The sequence below is a fragment of the Camelus ferus genome, chromosome X (genome assembly GCF_009834535.1).
Source record: "Camelus ferus isolate YT-003-E chromosome X, BCGSAC_Cfer_1.0, whole genome shotgun sequence".
Taxonomy (NCBI): Eukaryota; Metazoa; Chordata; class Mammalia; order Artiodactyla; family Camelidae; genus Camelus; species Camelus ferus.
Window position 1 is genome coordinate 35,128,495 of NC_045732.1, and position 23,671 is coordinate 35,152,165.

The 23,671-nt window shown below is 40.9% G+C and overlaps 1 protein-coding gene across 1 annotated transcript in view; it reads right to left on the bottom strand.

Annotated features, from left to right (window-relative positions):
• The window catches only part of EFHC2 (EF-hand domain containing 2), a 169,013-nt gene that overhangs the window by 70,761 nt on the left and 74,581 nt on the right, over positions 1 to 23,671 (bottom strand). Inside the window, exons 5-10 of the mRNA XM_032475272.1 lie at positions 22,654 to 22,905; positions 18,182 to 18,295; positions 17,662 to 17,800; positions 11,322 to 11,487; positions 3,082 to 3,224; positions 447 to 643 (exon numbers count right to left, since the gene is read on the bottom strand). Coding sequence (XP_032331163.1) covers positions 447 to 643; positions 3,082 to 3,224; positions 11,322 to 11,487; positions 17,662 to 17,800; positions 18,182 to 18,295; positions 22,654 to 22,905 — 1,011 coding nt within the window. The remainder of the gene's footprint in view (positions 1 to 446; positions 644 to 3,081; positions 3,225 to 11,321; positions 11,488 to 17,661; positions 17,801 to 18,181; positions 18,296 to 22,653; positions 22,906 to 23,671) is intronic.

The window sequence follows — 23,671 nt, forward strand, 5'->3', positions numbered from 1 at the left end:
CAGGTTCCCTTGGGGTTTCTGTTTGTTCAGGTCTTGGCCTTCTCGGCAGGCCTCTGCCAATTAACTGGGATGGCACAGTGTGTGGCACCAGATTGTCTTCCTTTCCGATAGTTGCTGAATTTCTTTCTGAAAACATTGTCAGCGTCAGCAGAAAACCCAGGAAACTTGATTCAACCCTAGGCCTGCCTCCTGCCTGTGCCTGGCATCCGTGATGCTGGGCGGCGGAGAACCCAGCACGTAAACAGAGTAGACCGGGCCCTGGCCTCTGGGACGCAGGACCTGTGGCCAAGTCGTGCGGATCCATTATTCATACCCACATGTGTGAATGCACAATGTAAATGTAAAACTGGAGGCAAGAGGAAGAAGAAAAGGCCTAGAGCAAGAAAAACACAGACTGCAGAGTGCAGAGACGCAAGTCAAGAATTAATTATACAAAGTGAGTTCACCTTATCCGAATTCTCCTCCATGTACTTTAAGGTGTACTCATCGGCATTGAGCAAAAGAAACATGTAGCCATTCACGTTCACTTTGGCGCCAATATACAACTCCTCAGCCTTGATGTATTCCGACAGTTCACTTTTAAAGACTTCTTGTCCAGGCTTCTTAACACGACTTCTTTTCAAGAACATCCCACCCGTAAACCCTATAGGAAAAGAGACAAATTAATGAGTCGACTCTGTTCTCCAAAGACTCAGACAACTTGCCTTCAGAGTGACTTCAGGCTCAAACACAGACCATACAACTTAGCTATGAACTCACACTGCCTACAGTACTTAAGGGAAGAGTGAGGCAGTGGGTAAAGAAATGTGACCTCCTAGGTGAGTGCGTAAAGAAAAAAAGCGGTGTGCCATTCCAGCCTCTCCTTTCCTCGCTCTACTCCCTTCCCAATCCCAACACTTAAATAAACACTTAGCAAGTACTGGCGATACATCCAGCAGCATCCTGGGAATTGGGACATCAGGAACAGCTTTAGGGCGTGTCCGAACTGTACCAGGTAGAAAATTTCTCACCTGAGCTGATTTCCACCTATTTGACACACGGATGAAATGTAAGATGCCCCATTTCTGGAAAGGACCTTACTTAATTGTTTGAAGATAACTGTGGGAGTTCCTCTCTTTTTTTCTACAGGTGAAATCTCTCTGCGTCTTTGAGCAATGCCTCATTTTTCTTACTCTCCAGAATTCTCACCATTTTATCTGCCCCTCTCTGGGCATTATTTGGTTTTTGACCTCCTGGAAAGCAGTGAGCAGAGTTGAACACGGGAGTCCAGTATCTTCCAACCGATACTGAACTGAAATCTTCAAACCTATGAATACAACCTGAGGTCAGATGAGCATTTGGGATCAGCTTCATCACACTCCTACCACGTTCAGAAACCAGCAGTGCTGGAAAGACAGAGACCTGGTAGCCAAATTGAACTGGAGTCCATCCTGGCTGTGTCGCTTGCTTGCTGGATGCTCTTTGGGAGTTATTTCATCTCTCTGAACCTCTCTGCATTCTCACTGGTAAATGGGAATAATATTTGTGGGGGGGCCATGAAGATGTGCTTCTTAGATTGTCTGCTGTGGGGAACATAGTTGATTGTTAGGTTCTGAATTCTATCGCCAGATTTGTGCTGAGGTCACACTTTTCACAGGCGGCTGCCAACGTGTGACTGAGCAAGGCAGGGATACTAAGGCAGGCCCATGGTGACTTTGGCTCCAGGACTCCCAGTCAGCCTTGCCAAAGCTTTCTTAGAGTTTCACTGCAGTCTAAGACCTTCCCCTTTTGTCCTTTCCTCTGTCTTTCAGAGGAGTCCCACATGTACTGCTGTCTGCCGACTCTCCTGGCCTCTTCTGGCTCCTGCCATGTTTTCCCTCACCAGCATTTCCCCTAATAAATCTCTTGCACATTTAATCTCATCGTGGGGTTTGCCTCTTGGAGGACCTGGACTAACACAAAACTTAACCTCATAAAGGTCTGAGAAGGATAACAGTAGGTACTCCATCGGGACTGCTATTACTACTAGCAAGCTTGCAGCTGACTGCCATCACCCGTTCTGTTTTATGAATGCTGCAATGTGTTTAGCCGCATCGTCCCCATTCTAAATGTACAGAGTTGATTTTTCTTGACCTTTAGGAGCGTGACTTTTTTATTCGTCCTTATCTGATTTCATATTTTAAGATTTGATCCATTATTCAAATCACTGTGGAGCCTTAGTTACACAAATTATTCATTATTCATTGGTGCACTGACCGGCTCATACCAGCCTGTAAGGGCTGACTGTTAAATTTTCAGGGATTTTTGCAAGTCAGTTGTTAAACTGTTGGTTGCTTGAAATTGGCCACGATTTCGGTATTTACATCACAGAAATTGACAAATGGTACAAGACAGGGCTTTTAAAATTTTTTAAGAGAGCCAGTTAAACAGCATACCCCTGATTATTCTTCCCAAACGTGTGTCTTCAGCACAGATAAAAGTTTTAAACATGCTGGGACAAAGAACAGAGCCCTACAGCTCCATCATTTGTAAGTCAAAATCAATGGCTCTCTTCAGCCATGGCCACCATATCAGTGCACTGCACAGGGGCACTCCCTGGGACTGGGAGCTGGAACCTTGGCAGCCTCAACAGACAGAAAAGCCAGAGGGAAATAGACTCTGAAGATTAAATTTGTTAATCTGGGATTCTTGTCTTAAGAGCTAAACAAAAATTGTGTAAGTGGTACTCTCAAGAAAACAGATTTCTTCTTGTCTTGCTGGCTGTGAGTGGAACTGGTGGTAGCTGGACCATGATTTTGCAGCCCTTGGATTCCACAGAGGTGCCTTGGAGGCCACAGAGGAAGTGGGGATAGTGTCATAAGGAGGTGTCCCAAGCCCCCCAGTCCTGAGCCAACCACAACTGTTCCTCTTTTATCATTTTATATGTCTGGGCTCCCATTTAAGAGATCTTTGTAAAATGAACTTTAGTGGTTAAAATAAAAAATGAAAGCCACTATCTTAGATCATCTAGGCTATAAAAATCAGATCACAGTCCCTAACTTTCAACATGAAGAGACAGTTAACTGTTCTGAGGAAATTGCTACAAAAGGTGACGTCTCTTACCTGAATTCCTCTCTATGGGTTCAAACACTGAAATTGCGTCATCACTGAGAAAATAGGAAATAATAAACAGCCTTTCCATATCAGCACATTTTTGTGTAATTAGTTTTGCAAAAAACCGGAGCCTGTTGCTTATGTTGCCATAGCTAAATGGAAGAAAAATGAGGATTATAACATTATATAAGTAATCTTCCACACATTATGCATGTAACAACAACAACAAAAACCCTGCAAAAGGTATGCTCTGGTTTTTTTAAATTGAGGTATAATTGACACATAACATTAGATTAGCTTCCGGTGTATAACACAATGATTTGATATTTGTATATATTGTGAGATGATCACCACAATCAGTCTAGTTAACATCCATCACCACACCTAATTACAAAAATGTTTTTCTCATGATGGTAACTTTTAAGATCTACTCTCTTAGCAACTTTGAAATACGTACTACAGCATTATTGACTATCACCATCATGCTGTACATCACATCCCCATGACTTATATATTTTATAACTAGAAATTTGCACCTTTGACCCCCTTCATCCATTTTACCCACTTCCCATCCCCCAGGTGTGCTATGGTTTTAAGACAGTAGCATAAACTCTCGGAGGCTGAAAAAGTTCAACCATCTTCTTATTAAGGCTCTAAATCTATAATGCAAAGGTATTTTCTCAGTTGATTAAAATATTACTTATCGTTTCGATATCCAGGGTAACACACTGGGAAAATGTACCCACAACAAATGTCATAAATGCACTGCTCAAATCATCTGCATGAAATGGTTGCTCCCTACTCATTAAGCTGGTCAACAATCATACCAATCGTGTCAGCAAGAAAAAATTTTGAAAATTTAAAAATTAAAAAAATGTTTTAAAAAATTACCTTTCCCCTTTCAAATGCTATATTAAATATGATAGACCTCCCCTTTCACAACACTTGTCACTCATACTGTTAAGTCGCCGTTACAAGTCTGTTTTCTGAAGGCAAGGACCACATGTTATTAATCGCTGTCTAACATTAACACTTTTTACATTCTAAGTACTCAATAAATGTTTGTACAAAGTTGTTAAAAAATCTGTATAGATTGGATTTTGCACTTAGAATTCTATGCATGAATAGAATGGTCTAGTAGACTGAAGATGAGATCAAATTCTAGAATCAAAAGTTCCCCAAATCAATTGCCTGGTCATTGAAGAAATTAATTTATGGTCTGTCAGCAGAAGCCAGTCTGTGGATATCAGCTAGTGAAAGGTGGACTGCATGGCAAATACGAAATCCTTTGGGAGGTCTTTGATAATCAAAATCATTGTCCCAAGGAGGCACAGAGTAAAATAAACCATGTACTTCGGCCCTTCCCTGTCACAACTCTATGTAGGGAGGTCCTTGCTTTTAGATTCTCCTATGTTCAAATTCATTCTCTCCTTTGTGGTCACAGTGATTTAAAAAGGAACAAAAAAGCTTATTTCTGATCTGCAGAGGCAAACGGTGCTTTCCTCCACCCCTTTCTCTGACTGTCCAATGAAGCCGGGCTGAAAGAGCATGGCGCCATGATTCCCAGCTGGAGGCCTCAAGTGAAATGGAAAGTAACAATTTGGAAGGCTAGCCCCAGGACAGCTCAAGTAAAACAGCCAGATCTCCAGAGCTATTTTCTTAGTCCCTAGTTTCCCAGGCTTCAGACAGACATCACACTGCATGGCGGGGGGGGGGGGGGGGGGGGGGGCGCTATATCTTGTCAACCATATTCCCTGGTATATAATTGGATTTATAAGTAACAAACAGATTTGGTAACCCCTCTCTCATGAAAGACCCACAACTTTTACAGATGCTTCAAATATCACTGAAACAACTGAATGAGGTCTAATGTCAGGCCAAATGCATACTGCTGCAAATTTCGTTTCTTAAAACTTTTATAAATTTGTAAGTGTGTACGTTAAGTGTGGATTTCTCATGTTTAATACATCTTTTTGTCACCTAAGTCTAGTTTTCTAGAGAGCTTATCAATCAGGAATGTAATCTACTCAAACAAAATCTTTAGAACAGTAGTTCACAAACTTTATTGTGTATGAAAGTCACCTGGGGAGCTTGTTAAATATACGGAACCCAGAGTCCTACCCCCAGAGATATGGAATCAGTAGTTTAGCTTGCATCTCCAGAATCCTGCATTTTTAATAAGCTCCCCAGGAGATTCTGGTGAACTTATCCCCAGAACACACTTTGAAAAACACTTGCAAGTATCTTCAGATTATTTCCTTGACTAATAAGCTAATTATTAAACTTCTCTAAACAACTCTTTTTATCACAATACTCCCAGCACTCAAAAAAACTTGAACGTTTTCCCTGCTTCCGATCATACCACCTATACTGCTCAATCTGGCTTTCTGGGCCATCAACAGTCAGGTTCAAATACATACACAGACAGCTATTTGTCATGACTACCTACAATACACACCCTAGTCAAGTCACACAGGCCACTTCATTTAGTGCCCCACACTGTGCTTGTTTCTACTTCCAGGTCTTCACTTGGTGTCATCCCCTCTCCCAGGGTACACCCTCATCTTTTTCTATGCCTGCCCAGAGTCCTGTCCATCCATCTGGGCCCCCATCAGTAGAGCTCACCATGGCTGCCCACTCAGCTGACCTCCTATTCACGCCTTCTGCACCAACCGTTATCTACGGCACCCAACTTAGCATGCATAGACTTTGTATTATTGGTTGGCTTTTTTTTTAAATGTGTTTCTTCCCACTGTCTCAAAACAAATGACAAATTCCCAGGTCCAGCAGCTACGTCTTAATTTTTTTCTACACACAGCCTGGAGTTATCTATAATCACTGTCTTGAATTCTTCTCCCATTCACTCTTAAATCCATTTCCATTAGGTTTGCTCTCCCTAAACTACTCTTGTCAAGGTCAACAATGATCTCCACAATGCCAATTCCAATGGTTCATTTTTGTGTCTAACTTCACCAATCAGCAGCACTTGGTACAAACGATCACTCCTTCTTCCGTGACACTCTCGCTTCACTTGGCTTCCAGGATCCTATATTCTCTTGGTTTTCCTCCTACCTCCTTGCTTGCTCCTTTTCACTCTCCTCTGCTGGTTCCTCCTTGTTTCCTCAAGCTCTTAATTTGGGATGTCCCAGGGATAACAAGGAATAACCTGGTCACCCACTTCTCTGTGTATACTCACTCCTTTGGTGATTTCTTCTAGTCTCACGCTTTCAATACTAGCTACATGCTGATGATTTCCAAAGTTCTATCTCTAGCTCAGACCTCTCTCTCGAACCCCAGACTCATTTATCCAGTTGGCAACTCAGTATCATCACTAGATAACTAATAGACATCTCAAACTTAACTTGTTCCAAAACAACTTCTGTTCTTGCCCCAAACCTACTCTAACTACAGTCTTTCCATCTCAGTAGATGGCAACTCCATCTTTCTAGCTGGAGAAACCTTGGGAGTCGTTACCTCTTCCTTCACATGTCATATCCAATCTGCCAGGAAATCCTATTGAATCAACCTTCCAAATATTTCCAGAATCTGCCATTTCTCATCACTTCCATGGCACTCTCCCAGATCGAGCCATCATAACTTCTCCTGGACTACTGCAGTAGCCTCCTGACTCGTCTTTACTTCCACCATTGCCGTTCTACAGTCTACTTTCACCAATGCATCTGGAGTGATTCTTTTACTATGTAAATCAGATCAAGTCACTCCTCTGCTCAAATCTCCCAATGGCTCCTCTCATCCCTTAAAGTCAAAAGAATCCTTACAATGGTCTGCAAGGCCCTATGAGATCTGATCACCCAGGACCTCTCTTAATCTGTCTATTCTGCCCATTACTCATCTTTTGTATCCATGTTGACCTCCTGCCTGCTCCCTGTGCATCCCAAGCCTGCTCCTTGCTCAGGGCCTTGACACTGACTGTTCCTTCTGCCTAGAACATGTTTCCTCTCCTCACTAAGGTCCATCCAGACCATACTGTTTAAAATGGAAAACAGGGGTGATCCTCAGTCCCACACTCCAAGCTCCCCTTTATTCTTTTCATAGCAACTTACTACCTTCTTTATTTTTCCATAGTACTTTAATACCTTTTATATACTACAGAATGTACTTCTGTATTATCTTTATTGTTTATTTTCTGCCTTCTCCAGCTAGAATGTAAGTTCTATGAGGGCAGGGCTTTGTGTCTGCTTTGTTCACTGACGTATGCCAAGCCCCAAGATCAGTGTTCAGCACATAGCAGGTACTCATTTGTTGACTAAGAAAATGAATGGCTCACCCAGGGCTACAGACTTACTGAAAACCTTACAGACAGCCATAATATTATGGTTAGAAGAGGTGTGAAGGTTTATTTTTATTGAGGGGAAAAACTTTTTTAAAGGGGAAATAACTGAAGGAGACAGCAGATGGACAATATCTGAAATAAGTCAGAGGTTAAGATTAAATGAATTTTTAGATGCTATGTGATTACGAATAACACAAGTCTGGGATAACTGTCTCTTCTGTCATTCATTAAGAGCTAAAAGGGAGAATGTTCATTCTATTTACTCATTTATTCATCATTCCTTCTCTTATTGGACAAAATACTGATTGAACCCAAGTATACAGCCAGCACTGCTCTAACTGTGAGAGAAGCAATAAAGCCAGTCCCTGCCCTCAAGGAGCTCTTGCCCTAGATATAAACAAGTAACTGGTCCACACTGTGTTAAGTACAGGTTCTGTGGCAAGAAAGGTGAACTCCAGGAGTCAGGCTTCCCTGGGTTCAAATCCTAGTTCAACTAAAGATTAGCTGTGTGAGCTTGGGCACACTGTATAGCCTCTCTGAGCCTCAGTTTCCTCATGTGAAGAATGGGTACAATAATAGTATCTACTTTATGAGGTTGTTTTGAGGATTAAATGAGACCGAGTATTGTAAAGTAGTTAGCACACCATAAACACAAATTGCTTTTTATTAGTAATATTACTATTATTAGAGGTGTGATCAGCAGAGGATTGTGAGCACATGGAGGACAAAGTAACTAATTCAGCCAGGTGCAGCAAGAAAGATATTATTATGCAGGTTCTCCCAAGTCAGACTAGACAATCTGCCCAGCAGGCCACCAGTGAATTTTTCCCCAGACAATAAAGGTCCTCATTCCATCAAAAACCTCATATGCTTAAATTTGAAACTATCTCCTCCAACGACTCACAGTAGATCACCATTAACCTCATGTAACAGTGAGCACCCAGGAAAAACTTTTAACAGCAATATACATAATCAACACATGTCACGTAGTATTGCACGTCTCAATTCACGGTTTATTTATTTGCATTTAGAAACTATTCTTTGTATGCTTTGTGAGCATCATCTTCCTTAGGTTCTCACGCTTTTAAAACCTTGGGTTATTCAAACTCATGTGTAAGTCTCCAGCTGAATGTGCCAGTTTCCATGGAAACAAGGTCACTGTGTGGGAGGAGCTTGAGGGAGTTGTATTCCTGGCACAGAACGAGCAGCGGACAGAAAGAAAAGAAATTAGAGGCATTCGTGCCTCTACCACCGTCCTCCAGCCACAACAGCATGACCAGAACGTAGAATGCTGTCTACAGTCAGTGCTCTGTGGGCAAGTTGACGTGGTGCAGACAGAAAGAGAGACTAAGACAATTACCCACAAGGAATCGTTTTCCCCCTGGGTTCCAGAAGCAACATCCTAGATCATGTTTCATCTTGTTTACTTATAAGAAAATTTCCCTCTCCTTTTACAATAGGGACATTCTTCCTGCCCGCCTCCTTCGGGTGGCTGCCCTTAAAAACAGCAGTTAGTGAAAAGTAGCCACCAAAAGTCCTGCCCTCGAATCTCGCTGTAAACACTGCTCTCTCTAAGGGAACATGGAGTATGAGTTTGTGTCCCTCTTCTGTGATCAAAAGCAGTGGTTCTCAAACCCTGGTGCCCATCATGGAACCGCCCCCTGGAAGGCTTGTTAAAACACAGGACCGGGCCCCACCCCCAGAGACTCTGCCTCTGGAGGTCAGGGGCAAGGCACAACAATTTGTATTTCCAACCAGTATGAGGACCCCACTGTGAGTAGCATCAACTCTGCAACTTAAAGACAAAACTCCCAAGTCCTTAAAAACAAAAGGTTATTTCTTAAAAGACAAGGGACAGCATGTCACGGCAAAGGTAGCCTTTTAGACGTTCTGTACAATTCTGAACATATTTTCACCATTTTTACAATTTACAGCAAAACTATCCTCTGTACTTCAAAATATTCTACCACAGCATGTGATGCCATTCAGTTTGATCAGATTCAGGATGCTGCCCTGTTCTCCTCTCCTGCTCTTACTACATGTTCCCTTTTATCATCTTCCTCCACAGGTTCTCCTGACCCATTATTTCGCTCATGCAGGGCTTCAGCGTTTAGCCCACATCCTATTCAAGCATCTGCAACATTTTCCCACCACTCTTCCCCATCAGCTTCTTTCTCCACGGCCTGCTTTCCCTGCAGAAGCAAAAAACAGCCCTGAGCAGTGCCCACATCTATCTATACACATGACTCAGGGGTACATCTTTCCTCATATATCTTAGGAACACTTTGAAAAGTCCATCTTTTGAAATTATAGTCCACCATGTGAGCAATCTATGGCTACTGAATTCAACCAAACCTCTCAAAGTAAAACCACAGTAATTACCAAATAACATTCTAAAAAACACTTAGAAATCACAAAAGCTACTATCCCAGGGGTAGGTAAACTGTATACAGCCTCTGGGCCCCAATACATTCCGCCACTTGCTTTTGTATGGCCTGTGAGCTAAGGATAGTCTGCACATTTTTAAAAGATTGAAAACAATCAAAAGAAGAGTATTTTGTGATACGTAAAAATTATATGAAATTCAAATGTCGATGTCTATAAACAAGTTTTACTGGAATGTAGTTACACATTTGTTTACCAACTGTGGCTGCTTTCATGCTACAACGGCAGAGCTAAGTGGTTGTGACAGAGGCCGTGTGGCCTGCAAAGCCAAAAATATTTACTATCTGACTCTTTCGGAAAAAGTTTGTTGACCTCTAATCTACATCATTTCCTAGGGACCACATCTTGAGGAGAGATGTATATGGAAAGGCATATATATATGCATATACATGGAAAGGCAATATAAAATTGGGGATAAGATGGCTTGAAGGGTTTCCAGGTGACACATTAAGATAACCACTCAATGTGAGCATGTGGAGAATCGAGAACCCTTCTGCTCTATTGGTGGGAATGTAAAGTGGTGTAACCACTATAGAAAACAGTATAGCACCTCCTCAAAAAATTAAAAATAGAACTACCATATGATCCAGCAATTCTACTTATGGATATATATGCAAAAGAAATGAAAGCACTATTCCAAAAAGATATCAGTACCCCCATGTTCACTGCAGCATTATTTGCAATAGCTAAGACAGGGAAACAATCAAAGTATCCATTGACAGATAAATGCATAAAGAAACAGATATATATATATATCTATCTATCTCATACATACACACACATGCACACAACGGAGTATTATTCAACCATAAAAAAGGGAAATCCTGCCATTTGAGACAACATGGATGGACCTTGAGGGCATTATGCTAAGTAAAATAAGTCAGACAAAGACAAGTATTGCATGATCTCACTTATGTGTAGAATCTAAAAAAAAAAAAAAACCAAACTCATAAAAATAGACATCAGATTCATGGTTGCCAGGTGCTGGGGTGGGGAGGTTGGCGGGAATTGGGTAAAGGGGATCAAGAGGTACAAACTTTCAGCTATAAGATAAATAAGTTCTGGGAACGTAACACACAACATGATGACTACAGTCAATAATACTGTATTATATATTTGAAAGTTTCTAAGAGAGTAAATCTTAGAAGTTCTCATCACAAGAAAAAAAATTCTAACTATGTGAGGTGATGGATCTTAACTAATTTTACTGTGGTGATCATTTTTCGATATATATATATCAAAGCATCATGCTGTACATTTTAAACTTATAACTTGACAAACATTGTATGTCAATTTTTTCTCAATGAAGCTGGAAGAAAATAAATAAAATAAGCATTGAAGAACCTGTTAATACTTATATATTAATCAACTTCATTAAAAAGCTATATAACATGTCCCTGGACTTGAAGTGAGATAAATTAAGTATCATCTGTTTTGTCATGAGGACAGTATTATAAACCCCGAACACATCTGGGAAAGATCAGACTCAAATAATGGTTCCCTCAAGCACCTGTCTTTTTCCATGAACTTCTTGAAGTCCCTCTGATGAGGTGTGGGCATGAGGCCTATGCAGGAGCGGAGAGAATCCTCTTCAGAACCAAAGCCGGTATAAGGTGGAAATTTCCTTTCTATTTTTGGAGGAGATGGGGCCTTGCATGAAATCGAGGTAAAGTTCTCTACAACAAAACAAAGGCAAATGAGACATCAATATTTTTTTTTTGCCCTGATTATGGCTGTTTTGAAAGGTTTGTTATGTTTTCAAGATGAACATGGAGATCTTTTTGGACTATTTTAAACTCTTTCAAACAAAACACAGCAAAATCCTGTGAGGGCAGGTTTCAATCATGTTTACAAAAACCACAGAACTCACTCAATAATCGCCAATGGTTCAAAAGAAAGAAAAAAAAAAAAAGGAACTGTCTGTGTCGAATAAGTAAACATTTATCTTTTGTCATCACATCCCCGTTTTAGAACAGTTTTTGTTTTTCCCTGATTTTTCCAATGATATGAAAATTCGAACTTGGAACTTTACACCACCCATTCCATATTTTAACCTGTAATGTAGCCCTGTGCTATCTTTAGTCAACACTCACTAATCAAATTCCTTTCCAAACAGGACTGACTTCTGACTTTTTTTGCCTTTACCTTCCCCATCTGAGGGCACCTCCTCCTGTGCCCACTTTTTAAGCCCTCTCCCTTCCTCCAACTCAACTCCAGGCCCTGGCACTTTACTATTCAGTTAAAAAAACAGAACAAAACTTCTCACCAGCCACTGCTCCAGGCTGCTCTTGTTACTGGCCAAAGAAAGACTGCAACTGAACTGAAATGTGACGGAGCCACAAAACAGATAAGTAAATATAAATAAATAAATAAATAAAACCCAAACCAAAAAAACAGAACTTTTAAAACAGCCACTGCCTACTCTCTCAATGGGAGTGGTAAGTGGTTAGTACTGTGGACTTCCTTTATTCATTTATCATCTGTGAGAAAGGAGAGATGGAGAAAGAGCTGGAGACACAGCCTGGGAGCTGTGAGGTACTCATCTCTGAGAAGCAAGTGTGCGCTCCAGAGCAGATAACACATTGACTCAGTAGATCCCAGTCACCTGTGTGTATCCCGGCACAAATAGCAAAGATGATGCCAGGATCTTTTGTAAAACAAAACGAAACAAAGCAACAAAACAACCCACGGAATCTAATTTCTACTTCTTCCCGTATGTTGAGTATCTCATAGGTGTTCCCATTTGTGACTGAATGGAGTTTTACATAAGCAAAGATTTCCTTTTCCATTGCCAAAGTTCTAACAGAAGCAAGAGTACAGGTTGAGTGCACGTCTCTCTAACTGAAAATGTGCATCAATTTGTCCTCCAAGGCAACCGCAGTCTTAAAACTGAGGGATTTTTTTTTTCATACAGATTAATCAAAAGGCTAAGGGTTTGAGGCTCTTTCTACCTCTGATTTGAAAATGTTTTCAACCTTCCCATTCCTTAGACTTCCTAACAGCCTTTGTGTGAAATCCCCGCAAGCATAATCACCAAAAGAGTATTGTTCCAGCCTAACAGAAAGTGCTTACAGAAGACATACTGGCAAAAAGGATGCCATCAACTATTTCTCACTGGCTCGGGGAAAGGGGACAGCCAGACTGCTGGTATGGAAGTGACTAGGGAGCCTCTCTTATTGCTATTTTTGGAGCAATTAAAGAGAAGCTTTGGTAATAAAGAGGAAAGTTCACATCTTGGAATTAGGCAGAACTGCAGCAGACCCTATCATTGTGAGCTGTTACATGAAACACACCACTAACTGGTACCTTCATTTCAGAGAAAAGACCATACGGACAGCAGGGAGAGCGCAACGTGATTATTAGAAAATCGGGGCATGATCAGTTTCTCCTAACAGGGGACATATCCATACAACTTTATATACTAATCTAAGTAGTCTAACCAAAAGAGGACACATATTGAATCTCAAAGTAATTAAGACTGCATTCTATACCTCCACCCACCCCAAATTACAGGTTTTATAACACAGTGTTGTTTTCTCAACTACATAATTTTTGCAACAGATTTAAGTAACAAAAGAATCAATTTAGAGCTTTCCTCTGCACCCACAGTGCCATCTAGTGTATAAATGCCGAGAACTGTTCCACTCCACCATGCCTGATTTTTGTAACACCACAATCTTTTTTGGATATCCTGACTCAAGATCTCATTTCTCTGGGTAATTGCATATATTCACAGTGGTCTGGATTCGTACCTGAATAAGTTTCCTGTCTCTGGTTTTCCATCAGCCCAGCATCCTGCAGGTTTCAGGTATTAACAAAAATATCTGATGAAAAAGTATACATTTTTTTTTTCACAAAGCATCTTCTCAAATATCTTCTTACACTGACACTCTGCTGGATCCTGAGACACAACTGTCTTTCAAACAGTCTGATTCCTCTAATTCCAGGAGATTTGTAAAAACATATATATTGAAAGTCCATCCACAATTGACTAGATTCCAACAAATTTACAGAGAGGTGATAGATCTTTAAAAGGTTAAGTCTTAATACTCCTTCCCAGTGATTTACTATTCACCATCTCAGTTGGAACGATGCTGGGAAAAGCCTTTAATTATCTCAATGTTCATCTCTGATGTTCTAGCAACGCAGATATGAACCCAGGTTTGGGGAGGCCTGAAGCTTATATAATTTGGGAGAAGCTCTTCAAGACCAAGAATGCCAAATAATTAAGACAAAATGAGGCCCAGGGCCTTGGAATTGGGGCCCCTGCAAAGAAAGAACCCTAGAGCTTAAGCTTAATTAACTTTAAGGTAAATCCACCTCTGCTTGTACCCAATACCCAGGTCAAATGAGTTTGGTGGGACGTTCATTTTGGGGTCAAATAATTAGTGAATCACATCATTTTCTAGCTGTAGCTAGAAACCCCTTAGAAATCATTCATCCCCTTAGAAATCCCATTAGAAATCTAATCCTCAACCCTCTTTACTTCATAGGAGAGGTTAAAAAAAAAAAAAAGAAAAGGCCAAATTGTTAGGTCCATCAAGGCCATGTGGTGAGACCAGAAGCAAATTCTACCCCTGTCCCTGCACCGTGGGATGGCTGATTTGCTCAAATGATCATTAAACTCTCATCTTGGATGCTCTGCTGCTTCTAGTTCAGAGAGGGCCAGAAATGACTCTACAAAATTAGAGGTGCTTTAAGTTTCTTGCTCATCCTTAATGTCAGTACAGCCTAATAAGTATTCAAAGACAATGGGAATGAATGGTCTTGTTACTAGTTTGGGTGTCTCAGCCACTAAGAATCGATGCTAAGTCCTCCTACAGACAAAGAATAACCTAAGACAGGAATTCTAGGTAAGAATGGTTTACATTCAAATCCCTGTCCTTTCAGTGAAAGAAACACCTGCTAGAGCCCCTGGAGCCTTTTCCAACCTTCATGCTACAGGAAAGTCCGACAGGCCTCCATCTGCCAGTCCGAACTCATGCACGTGAAATAATGAGGGAGTGACACGCTCGAGCCCAGCAGGCCAGCCGGGGCTAGCGGGATAGCCAGGCTGCCTACGGGGGGAGTCACACTGGATTGTTTTGTGGAAGAACTGACCTCCTCTTTAAAATCCTGAGATGCACAAAAGAATCTCATCTTTTTAGGAGTCAGATTGGGTTTTACACGGGGCTACATAGATCTCTTGGAATTCTATCAAGCCCTCTGCTTCTCCATAAATAGAAAGCTTACTCATGCACCTTTCTTGGGACCAGAGCCAACTCCTTCTCTTAGCCCGTCTGCCACTTTTTTCTCCCCCAAAACATGTTGGGGCATTAGGTAAGGGAAGGTACTAAAGCACCAAGGCTGCACACTGCATTCGAAATCGCCCTCTGGCTTCCTCTCGGGGAGGGCTTTTGCTGTGTGGTTGGCAGCTGTCGGCTCCTTCCTATGGTGCTGCAGAGTGGAGACGCCAGGTATTCTGCTGACCACAGTCATTGACAAGGAATGAAACGTGACTACAATGATTGCCAGGACTTTGTTCTGGTTTGGGCTTCAAGGATACCGAAATATAATGTATAGAATGTAGTCAGTCTTACGAATTTTTAGAACCAGAAGAATTACAAACAAAATTAAAATGTCAGAAGTACCTATCTAAGTAACACGAAGTGTAATAATTTAACATTACCAAAAAGTCAGAAAAAGTAAATGTGAAGATTCACTCCCATCCTCCCTGAATCATGGATATAATTTCCAGTCATTAGCTACATTAAGTAAACTGTTGTTACTCAAGAAATGTTGTGTCATTATAGTGTCTGTTAAATGGGATATTTTAATATATGTTATGAGAAATATAAAAAGTCAGCATGACCATAAAATGCATCATAATTTTGCATTTGCATAATTTTCTGTTTAAATGCATAATGCTCATGCTATATTAGCTTTAAAGGCACACATGACTTTTTTTTTTTTACATAATACAGTAAGTCTACAGGGTAAACAAAAGAAGTGAGCAGGAAGAAATTAAGCACTAGAGCTCAACTGAAGTGGACCACAGGGCACCTGAAGCTGACACATTTGCCGAGGACCACTAGATCTAGAGCGCACCAGTGAATTTACTCTGCCTCTGAAAGCCCCCTACAAACCCAGGGAGTGACTAGCAATGTACCATGTCTCTCCCGCACTATGTTTATTTTCCCAGGTGCAAACTTTATATTCTCAAAATCAAGCTGACAAACAAATATCAACCAAATGTTGGACTTTATATTTAAAGGATCATATGATATTTTGGAACCTTTATCACATCCTTTGTATTAGGGTCACCTTTTAGTAGGACACAGGTAGATGTTTCAGTGACTTACAATATATATACAACTATATATTATATAATATATACATATATTCTCTGCTCATTATATATATATATAATTTTTTTCAAATTTTCAAGTCTACACTGAAGACTTGTTGATTCTAAACAGGCATTTACATTTATTAAAGACCAAATTATCCTTCCCAACCATCTAACGGTCACTGGCAGCTTCTCTACAGCAGCCACCACCTGCACAGTCCTGGCTGCCTTTGCCCTCAGCCCCAAAAACAAATATGCCCCATGGTGTCCACTAAAGAGGACTAATTTTATGAAATAATACAAGAAGAGGCTACCAATTTGGCCCCGTGGGCCCACACATTTGGACTAAGCTGGCATGCAGAGGTGGTGGAACTAATTCTCTTAATGAACCGAAGAGTGACACAAAGTCTTTTTCATTCCAACCCCTTTGTGTGCTCTGTGTGCCTTCTCCCACAATATAGATTCCCAAGAGGCCAGGAATACTATGCAGTAGGGACACCGAGACACGTAAGGTGAGCCTCGTCTCATCCCAGAGACAAAGCACCTTGTCTTCTAGGAGGTTGTGATCACTTAGGGAAGTGTGCTCATATGAATATTCCAAGGTTCAGAGAGGACTATGGGAGTCAGTCTCCCACACCCAAGCTCTAAATCCCAATCTGGGAGGTCAGCAACTTCCACCGTCCCCACTTAGCCAAGTACTGGCAGGCACGTGGAGTCTAGGGCAGAGAGCCGAGGAAGAGGGCAGAGCTGGCTGGCAGGTTTCACAAACGGAGAGGTTTGTTTTTCAGGTTTCACATCAGATCCTCCAGCTGCTTCTACAACTCATAACACCGTGTAACATAACTGTAGGTCTCTGCTCCCCTTCCAGCCTAGAAAGTCCTCACACAGCTCCGTAGCTCCTAAGTCTACTGCAATGACCTCTGTCCAGTAGCTGCTGAACAGATCACCAGTTTTCATTCTGAACTGGACTAACCTGATCTGAATGGAATTGATAGCTAAGCAGAGAGAAGCTGGAAACCTGTCTGAGCCTCACCAGGAAAGGTCGAGCAAACTGGCACCAGAGAATCCCCCAAGAGAACTCAAGTAAGTATATCCACCGTGGTAAGCAAGAATTCAGTGAAAAGAAAAGCATTTAGATTTCCATTTCAATGGCTTGACCAAAGCATGTACCCATACTCTAGTGAGGCAGAGAGCTACCAAGGAAAACAGAAGCCTTTGGCATCAGGCGGACAAGTTCAAGTCTTGACTCACCCTTTACTTGCTGAGTGACCTTTGACAAGTAAGCCCCTTTGAAGCCATGGTTTTCTCACCTCTAAAGTGGGGATAATGAGCCTACCCTTCTAGAATTGTTTGTCAGGAATAAATAAGACAATAAATGCCCGGTAGTTAGCAAATAACTCAATAAATGGTAACTCTTATGAGCTTAGCATCTGAAACTCAAAAAAGTACAATCAATCCTAACTAGGGAACAAAGATTCTAAGTTTTAAATATTACTTTCTAATTGACAGATGTATCACTTACCAATTCCATATTTAGTCTTATAATAAGTCTTCGTGAATTTGTCACAGTCACAGAGGAGCACTTTCCTTCCCCACACGTTGATGGTGGTTCCTATGGACAGGTCACTATCTTTGTAAAACTCTTGCTCTAATTTTTCTAGCTAAGAAAACAAAAGAACATGACATTGGCACCAGAGACACTCCAGAGACCTTGGCACTCCCTCCCAAAGGAAAAAAGATAATTAAAAAAAATTATATCATTTATAAGCAAATTTCTTAAATCAAAAGACAACCACTCAATATTAACATTTTAAAACATTCTTTAAGCTACATAGTGCTACCAAATGGCAATTCAATGCATATATTTATATGTGCACTTGAGCATGTTTATTACTGATAAACAGCAGTATCACACACACATTTACACATTCATTGATTTCATTCACAATCAATCTCCCAGGAGAAGGATATGTAACTCACCCTCCTTTCTAGGTTCCAGGGAAGTCACATTGGCAACAGTAATAAAATGTGAGGGTCCTTACCTTGCATTTATCCAGCAGGTATCTGTACACTCGGTTCACTGAATAGCCACCATACATATTGAGAACTGTTTGATCTGCTAACTGGCCTGGTTGATAGACTCCAGGGGGGCCATACTGGAAGATAAAAACCAAGTCAAGATGTGGGGGATGACCGTTAAACACAAGCATTGTCCTAGACACAGCAATGAGGCAACAGAGAGAAAAAAAAGGGATCCAAATTGGAAAAGAAAAGGTAAAATTGTCAATATATGCAGATGACATGATACTATACATAGAAAACTCTAAAAGGTCCACACAAAAACTACTAGAACTAATCAAAGAATTCAGTAAGGTAGCAGGTTACAAGAATAACGTACAAAAATCAGTTACATTTCTTTACACTAACGATGAGTCAACAGGAAAAGAAAGTAAAGAAACAATCCCCTTTAAAATAGCACCCAAAGTAATAAAATACCTAGGAATAAATCTAACCAGGCAGGTGAAAGACTCATACACAGAAAACTATAAACCACTGATTAAGGAAATTAAAGAAGACTTTAAAAAATGGAAAGATACCCCATGTTTCTGGATTGGAAGAATCAATATTGTTAAAATGGTCATGCTGCCCAAGGCAATCTACAGATTTAATGCAATCCCTATCAAATTACCCAGGACATATTTCACAGAACTAGAACAAATCATAATAAAATTTATATGGAATCACAAAAGACCTAGAATTGCCAAAGCATTACTGAAGAAAAAGAAAGAGGCTGGAGGAATAACTCTCCCAGACTTCAGACAATACTATAGAGCTATAGTCATCAAGACAGCATGGTATTGGTACAAAAACAGACATACAGACCAATGGAACAGAACAGAGAGCCCAGAAATGAACCCACAAACTTTTGGTCAACTAATCTTCGACAAAGGACGCAAGAATATACACTGGAATAAAGATAATCTCTTCAGGAAATGTTGTTGGGAAAACTGGACAGCAGCATGTAAATCAATGAAGCTAGAATACTCCCTTACACCATACACAAAAATAAACTCAAAATGGATCAAAGACTTAAACATAAAACAAGATACAATAAACCTCCTAGAAGAAAACATAGGCAAAACATTATCTCACATACATCTCAAAAATGTTCTCCTAGGGCAGTCTACCCAAGCAATAGATATAAAAGCAAAGATAAACAAATGGGACCTAGTGAAACTTACAAGCTTCTGCACAGCAAAGGAAACCATAAGCAAAACAAAACAACAACCTACAGAATGGGAGAAAATTTTTGCCAAGGATGAAACCAACAAAGGCTTGATCTCCAGAATATATAAGCAGCTCATACGACTTAATAAGAAAAAAAAACAAACAACCCAATAACAAAATGGGCAGAAGACCTAAACAAGCAATTCTCCAAGGAAGAAATACAAATGATCAACAGGCACGTGAAAAAATGCTCAATATCACTAATTATCAGAGAAATGCAAATCAAAACTACAATGAGGTATCACCTCATACCAGTCGGAATGGCCATCATTCAAAAGTCCACAAATGACAAATGCTAGAGAGGCTGCGGAATAGGAATACAGTTTGGTGCAGCCACTGTGGAAAACAGTATGGAGATTCCTCAAAAGACTAGGAATAGACTTACCATATGACCCAGGAATCCCATTTCTGGGCATACATCCAGAAGGAACCCTACTTCAAAAAGACACCTGCACCCCAATGTTCATAGCAGCACTATTTATGAGAGCCAAGACATGGAAACAGCCTAAATGTCCATCAACAGATGACTGGATAAAGAAGATGCGGTATATTTATACAATGGAATAGTATTCAGCCATTAAAAATGGCAACATAATGACATCTGTAGCAACATGGATGTCCCTGGAGAATGTCATTCTAAGTGAAGCCAGAAAAAGAAAGAAAAAAACCATATGAGATTGCTCATATGTGGAATCTAAAAAAAAAAAAAAAAAAAAGAACATAAATACAAAACAGAAACAGACTCACAGAGATAGAATAGAAACTTGCGGTTGCCAGTGGGGAGGGGGTGGGAAGGGACAGACTGGGAGTTCAAAATTTGTAGATACTGACAGGCATATGTAGAATAGATAAACAAGATTATACTGTATAGCACAGGGAAATATATACAAGATCTTTTGGTAGCTCACAGTGAAAAAGAATGTGACAACGAATACATGGGTGTTCATGTATAACTGAAAAATTGTACTCTACACTGGAAACTGACACAACATTGTAAACTGACTATAACTCAATAAAAAAAATGTGAAAAACAAAACAAAACAAAAAAAACAAAAAAACCACAAACATGGTCCTGCTGAGGAGCACACGTGGGAAGAGGCACCATATAGTTCTTCTCTGCCATCTCAAGGACAGGCTGCATACTCCAGCCACCTTTCCCCATGCTTCCTCACCCCTTGTGGGCTGGTCTACATTCTACCCATCTTTCAAGGCCCTGATAAAACCCCATCTTTTCCCCTGACCTCTCCCATCCTACTGGCCTATCCCCAGTCCAAACTTCCATAGCACCTACTGCTGGGTTCAACCACTTACGGTGGTTCTCCAATTGCCTCATCAGCAAGTCACCTTTTCTCTTCACTAAGCTACAAAACTACAGAACACCCTGAGGAAGACACCCTACCCTGCCTTTTTCCCTTTACTCACTTAGCACCCTGCCTGCTCCTGAGCAAGGAAGCACTTGCTGGCAGAGAGAGGTGGTGTGGTGAGGTAGCCGGGACCATGGGGTGCAGTCGGCCTCTAACACAAACTGTGGCCTGGAGCAGGCCAGGCCACTCCTCAGTTCCACATGCACTGAGGTGGTCCAGGCAGGAAATACCTTAACTAACTTATATAAACCAATAGTGACTGGTTTATTCCATACAGATGAGAAATCAAAGTCGTCCCTGATATGTGTGATGTAAAATCTAAGTCTAAATGTGTGACCTTATGATGTATGGAGTACAAGTAAGCCGCGTCACATAGAAAAATAGTACATTTGGGCGCAAACTCTCCCTTCGCCACTTCCTAGCTGCAGGACCTGGGGCTAGGAATTTATCTTCTCAGTTATTTCATCTAACCTCAACAACAGTACTCTTTGGCTTTCTCAAAGGATGCTGTGTCAAGGGAACACCCACTGCTACCGTATCTCTCCCCCATGAGAATGGGAGCTCCATGAGGCAGGACTCACTCTATTCTCCTTCTTACTGTAACCCCAGAGCAGGCACACAGTTCACACTCAACAGACATTTGTTGAATGCATGAATAAATGAAGCAACTGATGTCAGGGAATGCTGCAAATGTCAGGTGTGCCATTATTATTTTCTACTCAGTTTTCAAAGCCATTCTAAAAACAGGCTCCCCTGGCACCTCCTGGCCACTCACTGTGAATACCCCAGGGTTCACTCTGGGACAAATCCTGCCCCACCCCCCGCAAGCAAGCAACATAGCAGGACTTCTAGCAGTAGCCTCAGAGAATCTGGGAGAGTCTCCTGCGATAACCAAATAACCAGGGGTGGTTTGCCTCAGAAATGAGCATTACAGTAATCTTACCAGTAGCACGAAGAATTAAGTTGAAAAATACTTGATCCAAATAAGAAATAAAATACTGCACAGAGCCGGAAATAGGCCTTGATGTTTTCACACGTCCTCAGAGGTGTCTACAGGTCTTTAGATAGTGCTTTTTACTATATTATTTCATTCAATATTTATACTCACCTCAGGAGGGAAGCCTAGTTAATTGCATTTTGGAGATAGGGAAATATGCTCAGAGAGGTTAATGGCTTGCCCAAGGTCACACAGCTATTCAGTGGCAGACCCACAATTCTAACCCAGGCCTTCTGTCTCTGTGCTGTTTCTGCCATACACAAGTTACATTAGCTCTCTAATAGCCATAAATATGTGTACAATCAGTCTGACATCTCTTTTTAAATAGTAAAATGCAAAAGCTATCACTGTTGCTAGCCAGTGGCTAGTTGGTGACTGGTGGCTACCCTCAGAAGACTCCCTCCTGCGTGTATGCTTGTGTGTGCACACGCCCGTGCATGTGTTTGTGCACGCATTATGTGTGTATTCACAACCCAGACCAATAGGCTGGGGTCTCCTCAGTAGGCTACAGAGGCCAGTGCCCTGCCCAAGGCCACGAGCAGTTCTTAACCAGAGAGTCATTTACCTTCATAAGGCTCACTGTGAACTAAATGATGAAAAGGTAGTTCTCTTGTATTTGGCTTTTTTCCTTTACTTGCCTTAAGCTCTGAATATTCCAATTCCAATTTGTCATATCCTCTGTATTACTTTCATAGATGTATATTAATAGAGGGCACAAAATGGAAGCTTTCTAAACACTTGCACTACTACATGGTAACCTGTCATCACGCAGTCATAATACATGACATTCCAGACAGTGAGTGACCAGAGTCTTTAGCCCACTCGGAAAGCAAACTTGGAAAGCGGTCCTCTGCCCATCGCTCACCTTAGGTAGCTTTCCCCTCTTGAGGAACACTGTCACAGGATCTCTTCCTGAGTTACGTGGCAACGCTTCTTTGATTTCGATAGTATCATCAGACAGAAAGTAACGCAGGATGAGTTCTCTACGGTCCCCGAACATTGAGCCTGAGTCATCCCACAGGCAGAAGAAACGCAGAACCTTCCTATCATAGTTGAGGAACTGTTTCAGAGTGTCGAAGGACTCGTAGGGACATAAGGGCTCCACGCAATCCAGCGTCTGCAGATGGAGAAAAGGTCAGTGATAGTTGAGATTTTCCATAGTCATTTCTGGGATGCAAGCAGTAAAGGAACATAAAGATATCTTAGGTATCTTTTCCATAGACTATTCTGTAGTCTTTTTAAAATTTCAACTAACAACATACATGATACGCATATGTAATCAGTTTCAACCTTAGAAATACAAACAATCAAGTATCAGGAAGTTTTGCATTAAACATTATTTTAATATGCTAAAAAATACCTCTATAATGTTTTTGGAAACTGACTTTTCTCAAAGACTTAAAATTCTTGTTGAAGAACAGATGAAACTAATATATGGTGACAGAAATTAGAATAGTTACTGCCTCTGGGTAGAGGATTGATTGGAAAGGGGGACAAGAGGGCTCTCTGGGGTGATGGAAATATTCTCTATCTTGATTTTCGTGTTGTTTACTAAATTGCATGCATTTTTCAAATCTGGTCTACGTGTAGGCTTTTAAGATGTATACATATGACTCTACGTTAATTATATTTCAACCAAAAAATTCTTTTCACTGATAATTCCTATCTACCTATCCTTCTTAACTCACCCAAAGATTTTTTAAAGGGAAAAGGGAAGAAATATATTCAAGGTTTTATTTTGCTCAAAAGCTTTATAGATATTGAGGAACTCAAATGCCATGGAGAGCTTCCCAATCAGCACAGAACCACTGCCAGGGCTCCATACCCCAACCCAGGAACCACTGGCTCTGCAGTCTTCTTGGCACAACTCTTCCCTATCCGCA